Source organism: Diabrotica virgifera, chromosome 6, assembly GCF_917563875.1.
Source record: "Diabrotica virgifera virgifera chromosome 6, PGI_DIABVI_V3a".
Taxonomy (NCBI): Eukaryota; Metazoa; Arthropoda; class Insecta; order Coleoptera; family Chrysomelidae; genus Diabrotica; species Diabrotica virgifera.
In genome coordinates, this window is record NC_065448.1 from 110,107,063 (window position 1) to 110,127,489 (window position 20,427).

At 34.7% G+C, this 20,427-nt stretch overlaps 1 protein-coding gene across 4 annotated transcripts in view; it reads left to right on the forward strand.

Moving 5' to 3' along the window:
• Window positions 1–20,427, forward strand: part of LOC114327938 (luciferin 4-monooxygenase-like) — a 141,113-nt gene that overhangs the window by 90,348 nt on the left and 30,338 nt on the right. For all 4 annotated transcript variants that reach the window (XM_028276657.2, XM_028276654.2, XM_028276658.2 and 1 more), the window contains one exon: window positions 9,892–10,199. In XM_028276657.2, the coding sequence (XP_028132458.2) occupies window positions 9,892–10,199 (308 nt within the window). The remainder of the gene's footprint in view (window positions 1–9,891; window positions 10,200–20,427) is intronic.

A 20,427-nucleotide genomic window follows, 5' to 3' on the forward strand; every position in this document is an offset into this window, starting at 1 on the left:
CAGACTCGGTTATAATAGAAACGCACAACTCAAATCTGGCAAGAAAAATGACACCAAAAGAGAAAAGATTAGCAAAGATACAAAAGCCCTCATGGAAATACGACGAAACCTAAGCGAGAAAGAGAAGTGAAACAAAGAAGAATATAGAAAACTAAATAAAATAATTTCAACAGAAATTATAAAAAGATTTAAGAAGATATAATACTAATGTAATTACTTAAACAGTACAAGAGAACAAAGGTTTAAAGATAATGAAAAGAGAACTCACACAAAGTGAAAAAGAAATATACAAACTGAGCGACAAAGACGGAAAGGCAACAACAGATAAACAAAACATTCTGAAAATAACTAGAGAGTTTTATAACGACCTCTATACCAGCCAAAGACATATAGACCAGGGCGCATCTGTAAAAATAATAGTACATTTGGACGTTGAGAGGTGACTCAATATTTTTGCAGAAATTGCTTGAAAATAACTCAAATAATAATATTTGAGTTATCCTCCCTCTCAAAAAGGTCCGGAACATTGTTCAAACAATTAAAATGTCAAAAAAAAAATCGAATTTTTCCTTCATTTTTTTATTACAAATTTAAAAGTATTTATTTCCGAGAAAAGTTGTATTAACATAAAAGTTGCGTAATTAAATTTTCTACAATACAGAATTGGTTAAAAATTTAAAAAATAGTCACCCTTGTTGCAAAATAGCACTAAACCATACAAAAACAAGTATTCGCATTTTACGTTTTTGAACCATTTATGCTACACTTAGGACCTTCATATTTCACCCAGAAAATACAGTAAAACAATACTGTAAATTTGATTAAGATCGGTTCAGTAGATTTTGCAAAATAAATTTTGGAATCCAGCTTTTGCAAAAAAATTCATTTTTTCAAAATGCTACAACTGAAAATAAAGCAGAGAGCAAGTTGAATTTTTTTTGCGTATAGAAGTGTACTGTAACTTTTATTTGCAATTTGCAAAATTAAAATCGATTAACTACCACAACGTCAGGAATTTTTTAAATAAACATTAATTATTGGTGCTACGCGCAGGACAGCGGATAGTTTGCCCTGATTGGGCATTCCAATGACCTTTGATAATGATTGATACATTTTAATTTTTATTACATTTCAATATAAATAAATAAATTTGTTTATTGCAAAATAAAAACACATACTCTATCTTTTGAAATAACACTTTTTTTAGTAAAAATTTTCTTTGTTCATATATTTTAACTTAGAGAATAAAAGTTTATTATTTTTAAACATATGCAATTGTTTAAACAATATTTCACAAACAATAATCAAATTAGTTTGATTTTTGTGGAGTTAAAATATTAAAATAAAACAAAATATAGAGTAAGAAAATAATATATTAGATAAAGATTGAAAGAAATTTTGGTGGAAATCAACTTGTGTGAATCGAACACCGCTGTCCTGCGCGTAGCACCAAAAATTAATGTTTATTTAAAAAATTTCCTGACGCCGTGGTAATTAATCGATTTTAATTTTGCAAATTGCAAATGAAAGGTACAGTACACTTCTATAAGCAAAAAAATCAACTTGCTATCTGCTTTATTTTCAGTCCTCCAACATTTAAAAAAATTGAATTTTTTTTGTGAAAGCTGGATTGCAAAATTTATTTTGCAAAATGTGTTCTTAATGAAACCGATCTTAATGAAATTTACAATGTTGTGTAAAATGCGAAGACTTGTTTTTATATGGTTTTTATCGCAATTATTGCTATTTTGCAACAAGCGTGATTATTTTCTAAATTTTTGACTAATTTTGTATTGTAGGAAATTTAATTACGCAAGTTTTATGTCAGTACAACTTTTCTCAAAAATTAATAGTTTTAAAGTTATAATCAAAAAACCAATAAAAAAATCGAATTTTTCCTTCATATTTTTACATTTTGATTATTTAAACAATGTTCCGGACCATTTTGAGTGGGAGGATAACTTAAATATTATTATTTGAGTTATTTTCAAGCAATTTCTGAAAAAAAAATTGAGTCATCTCTCAACATCCATCTCAAAACAGATGCGCGCTGGACTAATAAGACAATTTCCCGACACGAGTAAGGACTCTCATAAATCAGGGATCTGAAGTACTTTTACCCATTACAGTGTCAGAAGTAAGAACAGCTTTAGGAAATGAATAATCATCTATCGCCTGGTGATGATGAACTCGTTATTGAGGCAATTAAAGCAGGAGAAGAAATTTTATTAAAATCAGTAGGCGAACCGTTTAATAAATGTCGGTACGATTCCAAAAGACTGGAACAATGCAGTGATAGTATTGTTTCACAAAAAATGTGACATTGCTAAATTAGAAAATTTTAGACCCATCAGCTTCTTGACACATAATGTACAATCTTTTTATGAAAATCTTAATAATACGATAATACGATATAATACGAATAGGCCAGGGTAATAAGACAAAAATATACCCTGTTCGCGACACTTCAGCAGCCAGAATACTGAAGCGTTTTTTTCGACAAGTAATACCTATAGGAACAAATTGTAACTATTTCCTGCGTAGGATCTGGCGGCCATTTTTATTTATAAACAATTAACTGTCAAAAAATGGCATTTTTCCCTTTTTTTTTAAATCAATGGAAAACAGTGAAACTTATGATTATTTTAGTATAAATATCTTTGAGATTATGGAAAAAGCTTTAAAATGACATATTAGACATATTACAAAGTTTGATATACTCATTTATTGTTAATATAATTGCGAAAAAAGGTCGGAATTGCAAAAAAAAAATATTTTTGCAATAACTGTTGTAAAAATTAGTGTACATATTTGAAATTTTTGTCAAATTAGGGTTCTTTGGTGCTTAATATGTGATAAAAATTTCAAAGCGATTCATTCCATTGTTTAAATTTTATTCAAATTGTTTATCCCAGAGAGCATTTTTTTTGTAATAACATAAGTCAGAAAAACATGACGTTAGAACCATTCCACAGGTGTCAAATGAAAGAGCATTAACTATATTTTCAACTTGGTTTAAAAAAATAGAATAAAAATTGCATTTATTAGTAATAAATAATTATGCAAAAGTATCGTAAATCTTTCCTTATAAACTTTTTGGATAACTTTTTCCAAATAAATTAACTTTTTTACCCTGTTTTAAGTGCACAACTACCAAGTAATGTTATTTATATCATAATTGATAAAAAATTGTAATAAATATATATAATTTCTTATATAACAAAATAAAAAGTTTATAAAGAAAGATTTATGATACTTTTGCATAATTATTTATTACTAATAAATGCATTTTTTATTTGCTTTTTTAAAACCAAGTTGAAAATATAGTTCATGCTCTTTCATTTGACACCTGTGGAATGGTTCTAACGTCATGTTTTTCTGACTTATGTTATTACAAAAAAATGCTCTCTGGGATAAACAATTTAAATAAAATTTAAAAAAATGAATGAATCGCTTTGAAATTTTTATCACATATTAAGCACCAAAGAACCCTCATTTGACAAAAATTTCAAATCTGTACACTAATTTTTACAACAGTTATTGCAAAAATATTTTTTTGCAATTCCGACCTTTTTTCGCAATTATATTAACAATAAATGAGTATATCAAACTTTGTAATATGTCATTTTAAAGTTTTTTCCATAATATCAAAGATACTTGTACTAAAAAAACCATGTTTCACTATTTTCCATTGATTTGAAAAAAAAGGGAAAAATGCCATTTTTTGACACTTAATTGTTTATAAATAAAAATGGCCGCCAGATCCTACGCAGCAAATAGTAACAATTTGTTCTTATAGGTATTACCTGTCGAAAAAACGCTTCAGTACCCTGGCTGCTCGAGTGTCATGGGAAAAACCTTATTACCCTGGACTAGAATAATAAGATAATATGAAGAGGGTAACACCTAAATTTGATTTCTATCAGCCCAAAGGCTTCAGGGCAGAATATGGCACAAATGACCATTTGCATACCATAAAGATTTTAACTCAAAAATGCATCGACTACCACATACCACTCGATCCTGCATTTGTCGATTACGAGAAGGCTTTTGATTCTGTAGAGTTTGAAACAGTAACAGCAAAGCCGAATACACAAGTACACGTCACTAATCAAAAGCATCTATGAGAAAGCTACATCAAGTATGCGACTACACGAAGACACAGAAAAATTCAGCTTATGTTGAGGAATAAGACATAATCTATAAAGGAGACACTAGTTCATCAAAATTGTTCAGGGCAGCTCTAAAGTCATTATTTAAGAACACCAATAGCAATATATGGGCATCAATATATGAAGAAGGAAGAGAAGGAAGAGACGGAAGATTAAATCATCTAAGGTTTTGCGGATGATCTTGTGTTAATCGCAGATAACTTGCAGGATACACTATCTTAGATACATTCGCTTAAAACTCTGTCTGATAGAGCAGGATTAAAAATAAAATTTGAGAAAACTAAACTTATGGCAAATATCGTAATGAGTGGAAATATAACTGTTGAAAATAATACCATACAGCACACAGACACTTACAGATATCTGAGACACGAGATCAAAATAAGCAGAGACAATCAAACATATGAAATACAGAAGCGAATTCGCTCCGTGCATGACTGACGCGACACCTATCGTAGTCGCCTGAAATTTTTGGCGAACACAATTTGACGTTAAATATATGATACACATATGACATATAATTTGACGATAGTATGTAATATTTATTTACCATTTTTGATAAAATTTATTATACGAACAATAAGTTCTAGTGTCAAATAAACGTCAAATTAAAAAGCGGATATTTGGAAGTTTTCTAAAGAAAATATCAATGTTAAGGGTTTTTTGTTCACTTTTCGTTATAGTTTAGTTGTCGGTGTTAAAATTAATGAAGTGTATATCGTAAGCAATTAGGCAGTGTGAATTATTAGTACTAGATTTTAACATTAGCTGGGTCTATTGAACTAGTAATTTTGTGGAGTGTGTGTAACACAAAATGGGAATAGATGACGATAGGAATATATCACTAGATCGGTAAAGGAAAGAAAGTCAGTATGAAAATATAAATATAAATAATAAATATTAAAATGACAATAATAAGGTAAGCGAAATACATATTATTCGCCAATAAAAAAATATTATTCAATCATTATTCGACAAAGTTGTCATATTTCGCCGCTACGGGCACTGGCATAGTTTTGTGTATCCCCACTATGGTCACGCACGGAGCGAATAGGCCTGTCATAGGCAGCATTTGGAAAACTAATCCACATTATAAAAAGTTCAATTCCCATGCATCTCAAGCGAAATTTTTATAACCAATATATTTTACCTATACAAACTTATGGAGTGGACTTTAACACTCACGCAAAAATTAGTATGAATAGGATGAGGTACTTATATTTATCGACCCTCTCTAACGGTTTAACCTCCAATGTCAGATGGATGTTCTCAACAGGGGTTTTCCTCTCTTTTATCTTTTTGCTATCTCTTATCTCTGATTTCTAGAAGAATTTGTAAACCGTCTATATTCTCTGCCGTGATTGTGTTATCGTCTGCAAATCTTATGTTATTAATGATACTCCCTCCAATCATTACACCTCCAGTTCTTTTCCACAGTGCCTCCTAAAATATTAGTTGGGAGTAGGTACACATCAAATAATTGACCGTGATAGTCGTGACGTCAAATCAATGTTGGCTACTCTGAAAAGTTTCCAAACAAAGCAAAAATTCACACGTGGTGTTTGTTTTGATTTTTATACTTAATTGGAATTTATTGCTTGTAAGATGTTTAATTTTTACAAAATGGTAATGTGTTGGGTACCTGTGATTGTAGTCAATACTTATAGTATATTTCCCACCATATTTTCATATAGGACTGGTTAAGAACCTGAAAAAACGCAGTAAGTTATATGTAGTGTGTAAATCCTTGATTTTTTGTAAGGACATTTTTAAAATTAAAAGCAATATGATTGATATGACTAACAAGGATTGTGTCTTTAGAAATAATGTGCAGATTATTGGTAAAAAAAATAAAATTAAAAATGATTTCACAGATCACGTGTATGCTTTTTTTCATGAGCATTTTTCAGTGCGTCACAAATGATAGAAAAAAAGGTAAGTCCGTGATAATATACATTTTAGTGACATGACATTTTGGTTAAATCTGACAGTTGTCAAATTTTATTTGCAATTTGGAAATCAATTGTGTTTATTGCATTTATAAAATGGCATTTTCTTTGATTTGTATAGTCTTAAATTGTTCAGATTATATTCGTAAATATATTTATTATATAATTCGCAAATTATTTTATTTTCGATTATAGCGCCATCTATTGACAACTAGAATAAATGTTATAAATGTCACCGACGTGCGTTTTTTTCTGTCACATACAATTTAATGCGTTAGAAAGAAATCGAAAAACTGTGACGCACTGAAAGATCCTTATGAGAAAAAGCATATCATCAATTCACAGACGTCAAACTTTTGCTTTGTTTGGAAACTTTTTTGACGTTTTGACGTCACACTATCACGGTCCATTGTGGCGACAGCACGCACCCCTCTCCGATTCCTTTTTAAATTATATCTTTCACCCGTACGAGGACTGTTTGGTTGTAATATATAATTTTTGATTAAATTTATATTCTTGGGATCTAGGTGTATGTGTTTCATGTGGCTGCATTTTCTATTGTTAGAAATAAATAATGATAAAAATAAGAGTGGGATGATTTATAATGAACATAGAGTGCGACATAAATATCCGAACAAAATCTTTTCAGGACTTAATTAATGAAAAGACCTTCTCCAATGAATGTTAAAACTTATACTGAAATGATGGCATCTCCTGAGGTAAAATATGCCGGAAGTAAAATGAGCCTCTGTTCGGATTTCTGCGTGAGGACTATCTCAGGGGAACACCATTGCAAGTTAGAAAAATCAGGATAGGTTCGTGGAATCTTAATAGTCTTACAGGTAAGAGTCTGGAGTTAGTGGATGCGCTCAAACGAAGAAGAGTTCAAATTGCTTGCATTCAAGAAACTAGGTGGAAAGGACAAAGGGCAAAAGAACTAGGTGAAGGATACAAATTGTGGTATGCAGGGAGTAGTAACACTACTAAATGGAGCTGGTATAATTGCTGATAGTGAAATGAAAGATAACGTAGTGGAAGTTGTAAGAACGAGTGACAGAATGATGTCTGTGAAATTTGTAATTGATAAAGAGATATTGAATGCTGTGTGTGTGTATGCTCCTCAAACAGGTCTGGGTGAGAATGAAAAAAGAGCTTTCTATGACCAATTAGGAGACGTCCTGAGTGATATTCCGTCAGAGGAGCAAGTTATAATAGGAGGTGATTTCAATGCAAATGTGGGCCAAGCCAAGGCAGGATACGAAGCAATATATGGGAGATTAGGCTTTGGAACTACAAATGAAGCTAAAGATGATATGCTTGAATTAGCAACAGCACTAGATATGGCGATTGTTAACACATTCTAAAAAAAAAGAAACTCATCTTATTACGTACAAAAGTGGACAACATCAATCCCAAATTGACTATTTCTTGATAAGAAAGAACAGATACGTGAGTGCAAGGACTGCAAGGTAATAGTTAGTGAGACAGTAAGCCAACAACATAAGCTGCTTGTTCTGGACATCGAAGTAAAAAGTGAATTTAAACCAAAATATCGGAGAGGACTACAAAAAATCAAGTGGCGGATGCTAAAAGATGAGAAAGAAGGTCTATTCAGGAAAAGAATAGTAGACAAAATTTGCTGGAATATAAAAAGAAGCCCTAATACAATTAGAGAGACTGCTATTGAAATACTTGGGAAAACCTTAGGGAAAAATTTTGAGGATAAAGAGACATGGTGGTGGTCAAACGAAGTACAAGGAAACATAAAAGAGAAGGGAAAATTATATAAAAAGTGGCAAGAAACGAGATCCGACACAGATCTTGAAAACTATATCGTCGCGAAAAAGGAAGCGAAAGTAGCAGTAGCAAAAGCCAAAGCACAAGCGTATTCAAACCTATACGATCAACTTGATACCAGGGAAGGCGAAACGAAGATATATAAAATAGCCAAACAGAGAGCAAAGAAAACAAAAGATTTTAATCAGAGTAGATGTATCCGAGATGAAAATATTAAAATACTAGTTCACGAAAAGGATGTCAAAAAGAGATGGAGAAAGTACACAGCTTATTAAATGAAGATTTTGACAGACAGCCTGTGGAGTCAACGGAGACAGTAGCAGAAATGGTCACCAAAATAACAAACGAGAAAGTAGCTAGGAAGTAGGTAGGGCCAGATAATATTCCTGGGGAAGTATGGAGAGCATTGGGAAAGACAGGAACAAGGTACCTAGCAGGTTTATTTAACAGAATTATGGAAGTTGTGCAAATGCCAGACGAATGGAGAAGCAGTTTACAAAAACAAGGGCAGTTTACAAAAACATACAACAATGTACAAACTACAGGGCTATAAAACTGATCAGCCACACCATGAAAATATGGGAAAGAGTAATTGATAGACGGATACGTGAAGAGACCGAAATATCCGAGAATCAATTTGGCTTTATGCAGGGCAGATCAACAACAGATGCAATTTTCATTATAAGGCAGTTGATGGAAAAATACAGGAGTAAAGAAACAAACGCTCATATAGTATTCATTGATCTTGAGAAAACAAATGATAGAGTTCCTCGAGAGATTCTGTGGTGGGCACTCAATAAGGAAGGAGTCCCTGGTGAATATGTAAAGATTGTGAGAGATATGTATGAGGGAGTAACGACTACTGTTCGGACATGTGTGGGAGAGACTGATAAATTTCATGTGAAAGTAGGATTGCACCAAGGCTCGGTACTTAGTCCGTATTTATTCTCATTAGTTTTGGACCAGATAACAGCGAAACTACAGGGTAACATTCCATGGTGCTTAATGTATGCTGATGATGTCGTGTTAGTAGGAAATAGTGAAAGAGACTTAGAACAAAAACTGGAACAGTGGAGACAAGGTCTCGAGGAAAAAAGTTTAAAACTTAGTAGGACAAAGACAGAGTATTTGGAATGCTCATTTAAAGATAGAGGTACTACAAATAAAGTGGTATCTTTTGATAGTGAACTGATTGTAAAAGCAATAGTTTTAAGTACCTGGGATCGGTATTACAGAGTAATGGAGAAATAGATGGAGATGCATGCAGTGCAGATAGGGCTGGATGGATGAAGTGGAAGGAAGTAAGTGGTGTGCTGTGTGACAGGAAAATTCCAATGAAGTTGAAGGGAAAATTCTATAAAACAGCCATAAGGCCGGCTATGATGTACGGAAATGAATGTTGGGCAGTGAAAAAGAAAGAGGAACAACGAATGCATGTGGTGGAAATGAGAATGCTTAGATGGATGAGTGGAGTGACAAAAAAGGATAAAATTAAAAATAAGGATATTAGAGGAAGTCTAGGTGTGGCACCAATTGATGCCAAAATGAGAGAGCATAGGTTGAGATGGGTTGGTCCTGTTCTACGTCGATACGTTAATCACCCAATACGAAGAATTGCTGAAGTGCAGATTCCTGGAAGGAGTAGGAGAGGAAGACCAAAGAAGACGTGGGGGGGGGAGACGATTAGGCGGGACATATTGGTAAAGGGGATTAATATTGATATGACCCAAGATAGAATTGTGTGGAGAAATGCAATTAGGGAATCCGACCGCGCATAGAGATAAGGCAAAGAGAATGATGATGAAAAGTCATTTTTGGGTAATACAATGTATTACCTAAAACTTTATGGCATAAATTAATGATTGTGTTTTGCTATATCTCGTCTATTTCAGATTTATTTATTTTTCAGATCTTTCGTTTTTACGATCTCTCTTTGTTTATTTTATCCAGTAATTAGTACGTAAAACTTTTAGGATTTTAATTTGAATTGCTTGAAATCAGTTTTGATTGGCCTCAACAGTACATTAAAGCACGATATGTTTTCACTAAAGCAATCCATGCCAAAGGTAATGTTCGTATCCAGCTATTTTCTCGTAGAAACTGGGTGCATAGCTGCAACAAAGACCATAGACTACAATTCGATTATTGCAGAAAGACCAATGACTGTTGGATCGGTAACTTTAAACTGCAAAGTTAAGATAATTGATGTAAAGACTAAAGAAATATGTCCTCCAAGAAAGTACGGAGAAATATATTATACAGGAGACGGGCTTATGCTCGGGTATGTACAGAAATAATTTTAAATTAAATTATATCCATATAATTATTTATAGTCCGTCCGCTATAACTTTTCCCATGCGGTACGATTCATTTTCGATCAAACTAAGTCAAAACAGAAAGTGAAACGTACGCCGATGTGTGTAGTATATATGTTATAGTCAAAGCCCGAATTTCAGGCACTCCTAGGTTTGACTAGGCAATCCTCAGGTCTGACTGACGTTCTTAGTCAAAACCCGAAACAAAAATTACTAGTCAAACCTAGGAGAGACTAAGTTGGTCAGGCAAAGGTCGAAATTTAATTTTATGAAATCGGAGTTTGACTAGTCAAACCCCGATCAGCTATTAAAATGTCGTAATTTGTTAGATTAGGTTTAATAAAACGTCATTTTTTAATTTTAATGTTTAATTTTATTCTTATATTGTCGAAATAAATTTTTTTTATATTAGTGTTTATTCTCACATGTTGATGTTGACGCATTATGGCATTTAGAGTTACACAATACATTAGACCTTTTACACATAATTTTGAAGAGCGTTTCTTATTGCAGTAGCATTTTATAAAGTCTTGTCCTCCAAATTTAGAATCTTTTGTACTAATTTTTTTTTAGAAACAATTCAGAAAATTCTCTTTGCATTCTCTTATTCGATTTCTTGAAAGAAGTGTGTCTATTGTTCCCTATTTCGTACCAACTCTATATGGACCGTCAGTTGTTTTATCTTTTATGATACCCAAAATATTTCGAGCACTTTCTTTGACTCTATCAAAGCTAAGGATAGGTATTGTTACAGTTTTTCCATTAGAAATTGCAGGAAGTTTTTTTCACTTAATTGTTTCATAGCATTAAGGCGGGTTACGCTTACGTATTTTGCCCGTGCTATTGTCAGATATTTTATTATCTATTTTCAAACTCAAGCAGTAGGTACATTTGTATCTCTACATTGCATAAATGTAATACACTCGTAATCTCAACCCACCTGTAGGCTGAGCACTATCAAAAGTAAGGATCATTATAGTACTAACGAAGGCCCTGGACCGTCGTCACTAGTGGAGGAAGAAAATTGTCAAACAATTCAGATTACTTCTTCAGGTGTGATTTGTTGTATTTGCCAAAAAGAGAGCTCTGACGCATATTCGAGCATAATTTGTAATTAGATTGTGTAGACATGCGTTGTGCAAAGACAGAAAAGATTAAAATAAATAAAGGGAAAGGCGATTGAAGGTCTTTATGCCCAGGCCAATGCTACGAAACAACTAAGTGAAAAAAAATTCCTCCAATTTCGATCAGAGAAACTTTAACCATACCTATTCCTAGCTTTGATAGAGCTAAAGGAGATACTCTAAATATTTTGGGTATCATACAAGATAAAACAGTTGACGGTTTATGTAGAGTTGGTACGAAATACGGAACAATAAACACACTTTTTTAGAAACAAGAGAAATTAGTACAAAAGATCTAAATTTGGGGGACAAGGCTGTATAAAATGCTACTGCAATAAGAATTGCTCTTCAAAATATGTAAGTGTAAAAGGTCTAACGCAGGGCTTCTCAATCTGTGGTACATGTACCAATGGTGGTACATATCATTATGTGCAGTGGTACACAAAACGCAAAAACAGCAAAAATTTATCATATTTATAGTTAATTAGATTAACTACCGCCATAGGTATTTTAGTTAGGTGGTACCAAAAATAATTATAAGAATTTTGTGGTAGGTACATCACTCAAAAAAATTGAAAGCCACTGGTCTAACCTATTGTGTAACTCTAAATCCCATAATGCCTCAACATCAATATGTGAGAATAAACTCTAAAAATAAAATAAATTTTTTAATTTTAATTACGACAGTATAAAAATAATAAATATTACAATTAAAAAATGACGTTTTATATAAACCTAATCTAACAAATTACGACATTTTAATAGCTGATCGGGGTTTGACTAGTCAAACCCCCATTTCATAAAATTAAATTTCGACCTTTGCCTGACCAACTTAGTCTCTCCTAGGTTTGACTAGTCAAAGGCCGAAACTGTAATTTATTTCGGGCTTTGACTAAGACCGTCAGTCAGACCTGAGGATTGCCTAGTCAAACCTAGGAGTGCCTGAAATTCGGGCTTTGACTATAACATATATACTACACACATCGGCGTACGTTTCACTTTCTGTTTTGACTTAGTTTGATTGAAAATGATTGGTACCGCATGGGAAAAGTTATAGCGAACGGACTATAGATAAAGCATATTTAACTGCAGCTGCGAGCAAAAAATCGGCTCACTCGATGAACTGTACCATTTTTTTTATTAAGCGCAACAGGTCTTGTAGGCCTATAGTCTAAGAACTGGGAGCGGATTTTGTGCGTGATAAGTAATATGGCAAAACTATACGGGGATATGTTGAATTAGTTGTGTACATAACTTTCACCAACGGCCGGAAACCAGAGTTGGGGCCGAGGGTAGTTATAAGGGGTCAAAGTCGCGGTTTTTATTATTTTTTTTATGACGCTCATGATCGAGATAGTGCACCAAAATTTGGGAATAAGTAGGTCATGACGTACCTAAGTAAAATCTCTAGGCGCTCAACGCTGCGTGGCCGACAAAGGGGTGGGGGTAGGGGTGAATACAAAAAATATAAGGGGTTTTTTGCGACGTTCGTGATTGAGGTAGTGCAACAAAATTTGGATATAAGTAGACCATGACATAAATAAATAAAATCCCCAGAGCCGAAAACCAGAGTGGGAAAGGAAGGTAGTTATAAGGGGTCAAATTTCCGTTTTTTATTATTTTTTTGTGATGCTCATGATCGAGATAGCGCGCCAAAATTTGGGAATAAGTAGGTCATGACGTAACTAAGTAAAATCTCCAGGAGTGGAGCGCTGCGTGGCCGACAAAGGGGTGGGGCAGGGGTGAATATAAAAAAATGTAAGGGGTTTTTTGCGACTTTCGTGATTGAGATAGTGCACCAAAACTTGGGAATAAGTAGACCATGACATAGCTAAGTAATATCTTCAGAGGCGGAAACCAGAGTGGCGGACGAGGGTAGTTATAAAGGGTAAAATTCGCAATTTTTATTATTTTTTTTGTGGCGCTCATGGTGGAGATAGTGCACCAAAATTTGGGAGTAAGTAGGTTATGACGTAACTAAGTAAAATCTTCAGGGGGCGGAACGCTGCTTGGGGTACAAAGGGTTGGAAGGCAGGGGTGAGTATAAAAATATATAGGGGTTTTTTTGCCGTTCGTGATCGAGATAGTGCACCAAAATTTGGGAATAAGTAGACCATGACATTACTAAGTATAATCTCCAGGGGCGGAACGCTTCGTGGGGGACAAATGTTGTGCCAGGTCACAAAAAAATAATACACACTGCGAATTTGACCCCTTAAAACTACCCTCATCCCCAACTCTGGTTTCCGGCTCTGGGGATTTTATTTAGCTAAGTCATGGTCTACTTATTCCCAAATTTTGGTGCACTTTCTCAATCTACAAACGTCTCAAACGTCGCAAAAAACCCCTTATATTTTTTGTATTCACCCCTGCCCCACCCCTTTGTCGACCACGCAGCGTGCCACCCCTGGAGATTTTACTTAGTTACGTCATGACCTACTTATTCCCAAATTTTGGTGCACTCTCTCGATCATGAGCGTCACAAAAAAAATAATAAAAATGGTGACTTTGACCCCTTATAACTACCCTCATCCCCAACTCTGGTTTCCGGCTCTGGGGATTTTTCTTAGTAATGTCATGATCTACTCATTACCAAATTTTGGTCCACTATCTCAATCACGAACGTCGCAAAAAACCCTTTATATTTTTTATATTCACCCCTACCCCCACCCCTTTGTCGGCCACGCAGCGTTCCGCCCCTAGAGATTTCACTTAGTTACGGCATGACCTATTTAGTCCCAAATTTTGGTGCACTATCTCGATCATGAGCATCATAAAAAAAAATAATAAAATCCGCGACTTTGACCCCTTATAACTACCCTCGGCCCCAACTCTGGTTTCCGGCCGTTGGTGAACGTCATGTACACAACTAATTCAACATATCCCCGTATAGTTTTTCCATATTACTTATCACGCACAAAATCCGCTTATATCTCTCCGACTACTAGGGCTAAATGTTTACATTTCTGATTACATAAATAATATAATAAATAACTTCATATAACTTACATAACTTATAAAACTTATAAATTTTATTTAATTACACTTCAGTCTTTTTATACACTCCTTCACCACCTCCCTCCATCTCCTTCTGTCCAATGCTAGTTCTTTCCATCTCTCAATGTTACTTTTCTTCAAGTCTTCATACACACTGTCCTTCCATCTTTTCCTTGGCCTGACTTTCCTCCTCTTTTGTATTGGTCTTCGTGAGAGTACCATTTTTGGCATTCGTTTACTTCCCATTCTCTCGATGTGCCCCAAGTATCGTATTCTCTGTGCTTTGATCGTCGTCGTGATCGTTGACTCTTGATATAGTTCTTCCAATTCTTTATTGGTTCTTCTTCTCCACTTCTCGCCCATCTTTCTAAAAGGTCTCTTTCTGAATTTTTGAGCACCCATGTTTCGCATGCGTATGTTACTGTAGGTCTGATAACAGTCTTATAAATTCTTATTTTTGTTTTTCTTGATACGTAATTGGATTTTAATAATGTGCGTAATGCTCCATATTTTTTATTTTCTTTAGCTATTCTTGCCTTTATCTCCCCTTCTTCATGACCATTTTTATCTATTTTGGCTCCCAGGTAAATAATTTCTTTGGCTCTTTTGAACGAGTATGTTTTTTCTCCATCTATTTGTACTATGATGTTATTCTCTTTTTCTTTTTGGATCTCTCCCATTATCATATACTTTGTCTTTTCTTCATTTATTTTAAGTCCGAATTTTTTGGCTTCTGTTACTATGTTTTTCATTAACTTTTGTAGTTCTTTTTTGCTTGTTGATAATAGCGTCAGATCATCTGCAAATGCTATGCATTGGTGGCCGTTTTTAAATATCGTTTCTTACATGCTTATTCTGCTTTTCCTGATTATTCCTTCCAATGCTAGATTGAATGCTGTTGTTGATAGTGGATCTCCTTGTCGTAATCCTTCCTTGGTTTCAAACTTTTTGGATGTATACACTTTTGTTGTGTCTTCCATCGTCATCTTCACCATTCTGACAATTTTACTTGGTATCCCCAATTCTTTCATCAGTTCGTACATCCGCTGTCTATTTACTGTGTCGTAAGCCTGCTTAAAGTCTATGAAAAAAAGCATACATACTATGTTCGTAACAGGTAGTCTGTATTTCTTTTAAGGCAAATATTTGGTGAGTCGTTGATCTGTTGTTTCTAAAACCTGCCTGGTATTCTCCCAGTATTTTTTCCGAATATTGACTTAGCCTTTTTCTTATACTTTGTGCCAAGATTTTGTAAACTATTTCTAATAGTGCGATGCCTCTGTAGTTTTCGCATAGCATTCTATCACCTTTCTTATGTATAGGCTATATCCTTGCTATGGTCCACTCTTCTGGCATTTTTTCTACTTCCCATATTCTTTTTATCAGGTCATATATCTCTTTCTGTAGTCTTTTCCCTCCTGATTTTATCATTTCGGCCGATATTTCTGTTATTCCTGGGCTTTTGTTACTTTTCAAGCTCTTTATTTCGTTCTTTATTTCTTGTTCTGTGGGTATTTCTATTGCTATCTGATCATATTCAATTTCATGGTTTGTTTGCTTTTGTACTTCGCTCTTATTTAGCAGTTCTGTGAAATAGTTTTGTCAGTTTCCCATTATTTTTTCCGGCTCATTTAGCAACATCCCTTTATCATCTCTCATATATGGGTTGTTTTTTTGATATCCTCTTTCCATTTTTTTGCTTTCTGGTAGAATGATCTTAGTTTTTTTTTGAAATTTTTCTTCTATTTCTTTCAGTTTGTTTTCTTTGTATTTTCTCTTTTTGCTTCTACATTTTCGTTTCATGATTTTTCTCAATTCTCTGTATTCTTCTATAGGGCTTTCTTCGTCATTTGTGAGATTTTTGAGCCTTACCTTTCTTATAGCTTCTGCTACTTCTTGACATTCTTCATCATACCAATCTTTTGTTTTGTGTTTTCTTTTGGTATTCGCTAGGATTGATTTACTTATGTTTGAGATTGCTTCTTCTATATTTTCCCATTGTTTGTCTGGGTTTGACGTTTCTTGTTCCCTGATTAGTCTGTTGGTTATTCCCTGTTCGTACTTCTTCTGTGTGTTGTTATCTTTTAATAGTCCTATGTTGAATTGTTTTCCAATTTTTTCTTTTGTTTTATTGTTTTTCTTTATGTTATGTTCGATTTTGTATTCTGCTCTCACCAAGTAGTGGTCCGAGTTACAGTCCGCTCCTCTCATGCTCTTTACATTTATTACATTGTTTGCATGTTTCTTCTCTATTAAAATATGGTCTATCTGATTTACTGTCTTTTTATCAGGGGAAATCCACGTTCCTTTATATATATCTTTTCGGCGTAATTGTGTGCTTCTTATCACCATTTGCCTTTCTGTTGCAAAGCCTATTATTCTTTGGCCATTATCGTTCGACACCTCATGCTTACTATATATTCCCTATTATGTGCTCATATATATTCTCTCTTCCGACTTTGGCGTTGCAGTCTTTCCAATTGTTCGTAGAATTCATCTTTTTCTTCTTCTGTGGCATCTTCAATCGGTGCGTGTACATTTATTAAACTTATGTTTCGTTTGTCCCCTTTAAATATTATTGTGCATAATCTATCTGATATTTGTTGGAATGCCATTACTATTTCCTTCCATTTTCGCTGTATTATAAAACCTGTTCCTAACCTTCTGGTTTCTCCCCCGCTTTTAAAAAATACCACGTCTTCTATTTCTACTATTTCTGTTTTCAATTGTTTTGTGTCTTGTAAAGCTATTATTTCTACATTATGTCTTTTAATTTCTCTAATTAATTCTTTGAGTTTTCCTGTTTTGTATGTGCCTCTTACATTCCATGTACCCAAGTTGACTTTAGTTTTCTTTTTGTTATTTTTACTAATTGCCTTGTCCATTGCAAACTGTATCTTGTCATTTTTCGGCTTTTTTTATTGCTGTCTTGATTTGTTTTATTTCCATAATTCGTATTACTTTTCTTTGCATTTTTCGTCGTCCTTTGTTTCCTTTCATTGCTGTTGCTTAGTTTTTTGCTTTGGTCTCTACCACCAACCTTTGGTTCTTTCCATCCCAGCGCCATATTTCATGATCGGCATATATTTTCTTATACCCTACTTTCACTTTTCTTCCTTCCTTTCTTAGTTCTTGCGCTTTTTGTCTGACACGTTTCTGTACAATTCTGTCGTTCTTTGATAGATCATCGTTGATATAAACTACACCTTCTTCTCGATTTCTCAATTTGGTTTTGTTTCGCATGATTTTTCTTTTATCTTCTTCCTTTTCAAGCTCCACCAAACACACTTTTTCTCCTAACTTCAGAGCCTTCTCTATTTGTACATCTACTTCTAATTCTGTCTGCCTAAAATTTTTCATTGGATGCTTTAGGATATCTGGGCCATTTTTATCTATGTTCAAACCCTGTATAATTATATTTTTTCGCCTTTTTTGATTTTCTAAACTTTCAAGCCTTTCTTCTATTTGATAAACTACCTGTTTTAGTTTCGTGTTTTCTTCTCTTAATGTTATATTCTCCTGTCGTAGCTCTCTTATTTCATATCTATATTCTTTCTGCTCACTACGCATCTCGCTAAGTTCTCTTGATTGTTCGTCGATTTTTAAACTTACTCCTGCCATCATTTCCATAATTTTTTGTACATTCTCCTCCATTTTCTCCTTTCTCTAGGAGGGAGATCTGCTTATTTTTCGACTTTTGTTGAAAGCCCGTTCCAATTCTTCCTCTTTTCTCTTCTTGTCGTTTTCGTCTGTCGTAGTACCGTCACTTTCTATTCGAAATAGCTCTTCGTATTTTTTATCTTCTCTGCTCATTGCAACTGGTTCGTTTCACTGCGATAAAGGTCTCGTTCGGACTATCTCCTCAGAAACTTAACCTTTCTCAGTGTAACGTCTTACTTTTTCTTTTTTGTTTTTGATAAAATTATATTGAGCAGTATATACTATTTCGATTCTCCCTATTTACAGGACTTCCCTGTCGACTTGGCAACACCGCGTTCCAATCGAACGAGGTTCCACTTCGAATATCGTAATATCGATGATGTTTTATTTGCTTATGTGTTATGCTTACCTTTTATTTTTGCCAATTTGGAGAACACTTTTAATATTTTGTTTATTATTTTTTGTTCCGCGCTAAGATTACTCACTTAACTTCACACTTTATACATTAGATATAATTGATTCACTCTGCATTTCGAGGAAAATTCGGGTTTAATGCAGGAGCAAAATACAATTAATATACTCACACCTAGCGCTACGTTGCCAATCCTGAACTGTACCATATTCTTACTTATTTTATGTTGTGTTCAACATCAATAAGCCAATCGCGTCTACTGCTGGACATAGGCCTTCCGCAGTTCTTTCCGGTGTTCTCTACACTGTGCCGCTTGTAGCCAGTTTCCCGCTACTCTTTTTATGTCGTCTTTTTATGTCGTCGGCCCATTTAGTCGGTGGTCATCCTCAGCTTCTTTTACAGTTTCTGAGCCTCCATTCCATGATTCGTCGTGTCCACCGTCTATCTTGTGTGCTAGCTAAGTGCCCTGCCCAGTTCCACTTAAGCGTCGTAGCTCTTTCGATGACGTCTTGAACTCCTGATCTTTGCCTGTTATGTGGTCTCGAAGGCTTACGTTCACCATTGCACGTTCTATGGTTCGTTGTATAACTTTGAGTTTATTTGCGGATTTTTCCGTCAGTGTTAAGGTCTCTGCCCCATAAGTTTGTACAGGCAAAACACATTGGTCATAAATCGTAAGGCCTATTCGCCTCTATGTTTCATGTGTTTGATTGTCTCTGCTTATTCTGATCTCGTGTATCAGATATTTGTAAGTATCTGTTTAGTGTCTGTAAGTGTCTATGTTGTGTTATTTTGTGTTACTGTTGTATGCAACTTGGTATCATGTTGTAAAGTTTTATTACTTCTGTATGGAAAATATTGTAACAGCATATTCTACGCAATGTACACCTCTATTAATTTTCCGGTGGTCGTTTCAGTCGCTTTTTAAACGTTGATGTGTGTGTACACTTCGAAGTGCAGTAAGTGAATATTTTACAATAAATACTTCACAAGTGAGTGCGGCCCAGGGAATTGAATTATTACAAGAGGGCTAAACTCAAAAGACTGTCGCCCGTCGCCTACTTATGATGCAGTCTGTGGTCTCAAGGGCTTACTGCCAATGACAGGAGACCTATAGCTACAGTCGGCGACCAAGTTGAGGTTCGCAACGTGTAACGACAGAAAAGGGCGATTGATTCATTGTCTTGAGTGCCTTGTATGAAACCTTGACACCTTGAATGTACGAGACGTCACCGTTACTCGGTGGATAATTAGGAGAAGACTGAAGACTGTCACTTTGACTCCCAGGGGAGCTAACATAGGGCATAAGTTAAACGTGCGTCAGGACCAAACTCGACTTCATTTGCCCAGAACAGGTCAATTAGTACCTTGGCCAATGGAGTAGAGTTTTGTTCTCTGATGAGAGTCAAATATGCTTGTATAGCAATAACAGAAGACGACCCTCCACCGAATATCATCGTTTCACTACGCATATCGTTCGTTCTTGACGTCGGTACACGTGAATACGCACAATTGTAAAATCATAATCTACTCTCATCTGTAAACAGCACTATTTTAATCACCCTCCAACCAATGGACATAATTTCGTGCAAATTCGCAACGCGCTTTGCGATGAGCTACGGTCAAGTCTGGTCCTCTGGTAGGTATACGATTTACCAAATTACCTTCCTTGAGCCGTTGGCGAACAGTTTAATAGCTGATTCTAACTTTATGAACATCTTTAAGTTGGGATTCTAGGCTTCTGGTAGTTACGAATCGTTGTTTTAAGGTGGGAAGTAGTAAAGAACGGTCTTGAACAGGCGTTGTTACACGATTTCGATTTTGTACTGAACGTGTAGAGTAACTACTGGTCTCTCTGTACCGTTCCATCATTCGTGAGGCTGATGAATGGTGTACGCCGAACCGCTCCCCTACGAAACGTCTCTAACTACAAACTTTCTTTGTGCAAAACCACTATTTGAGCACGTTCTCAGCCAAATTTCTCGGCTCCCGTTGCACTGT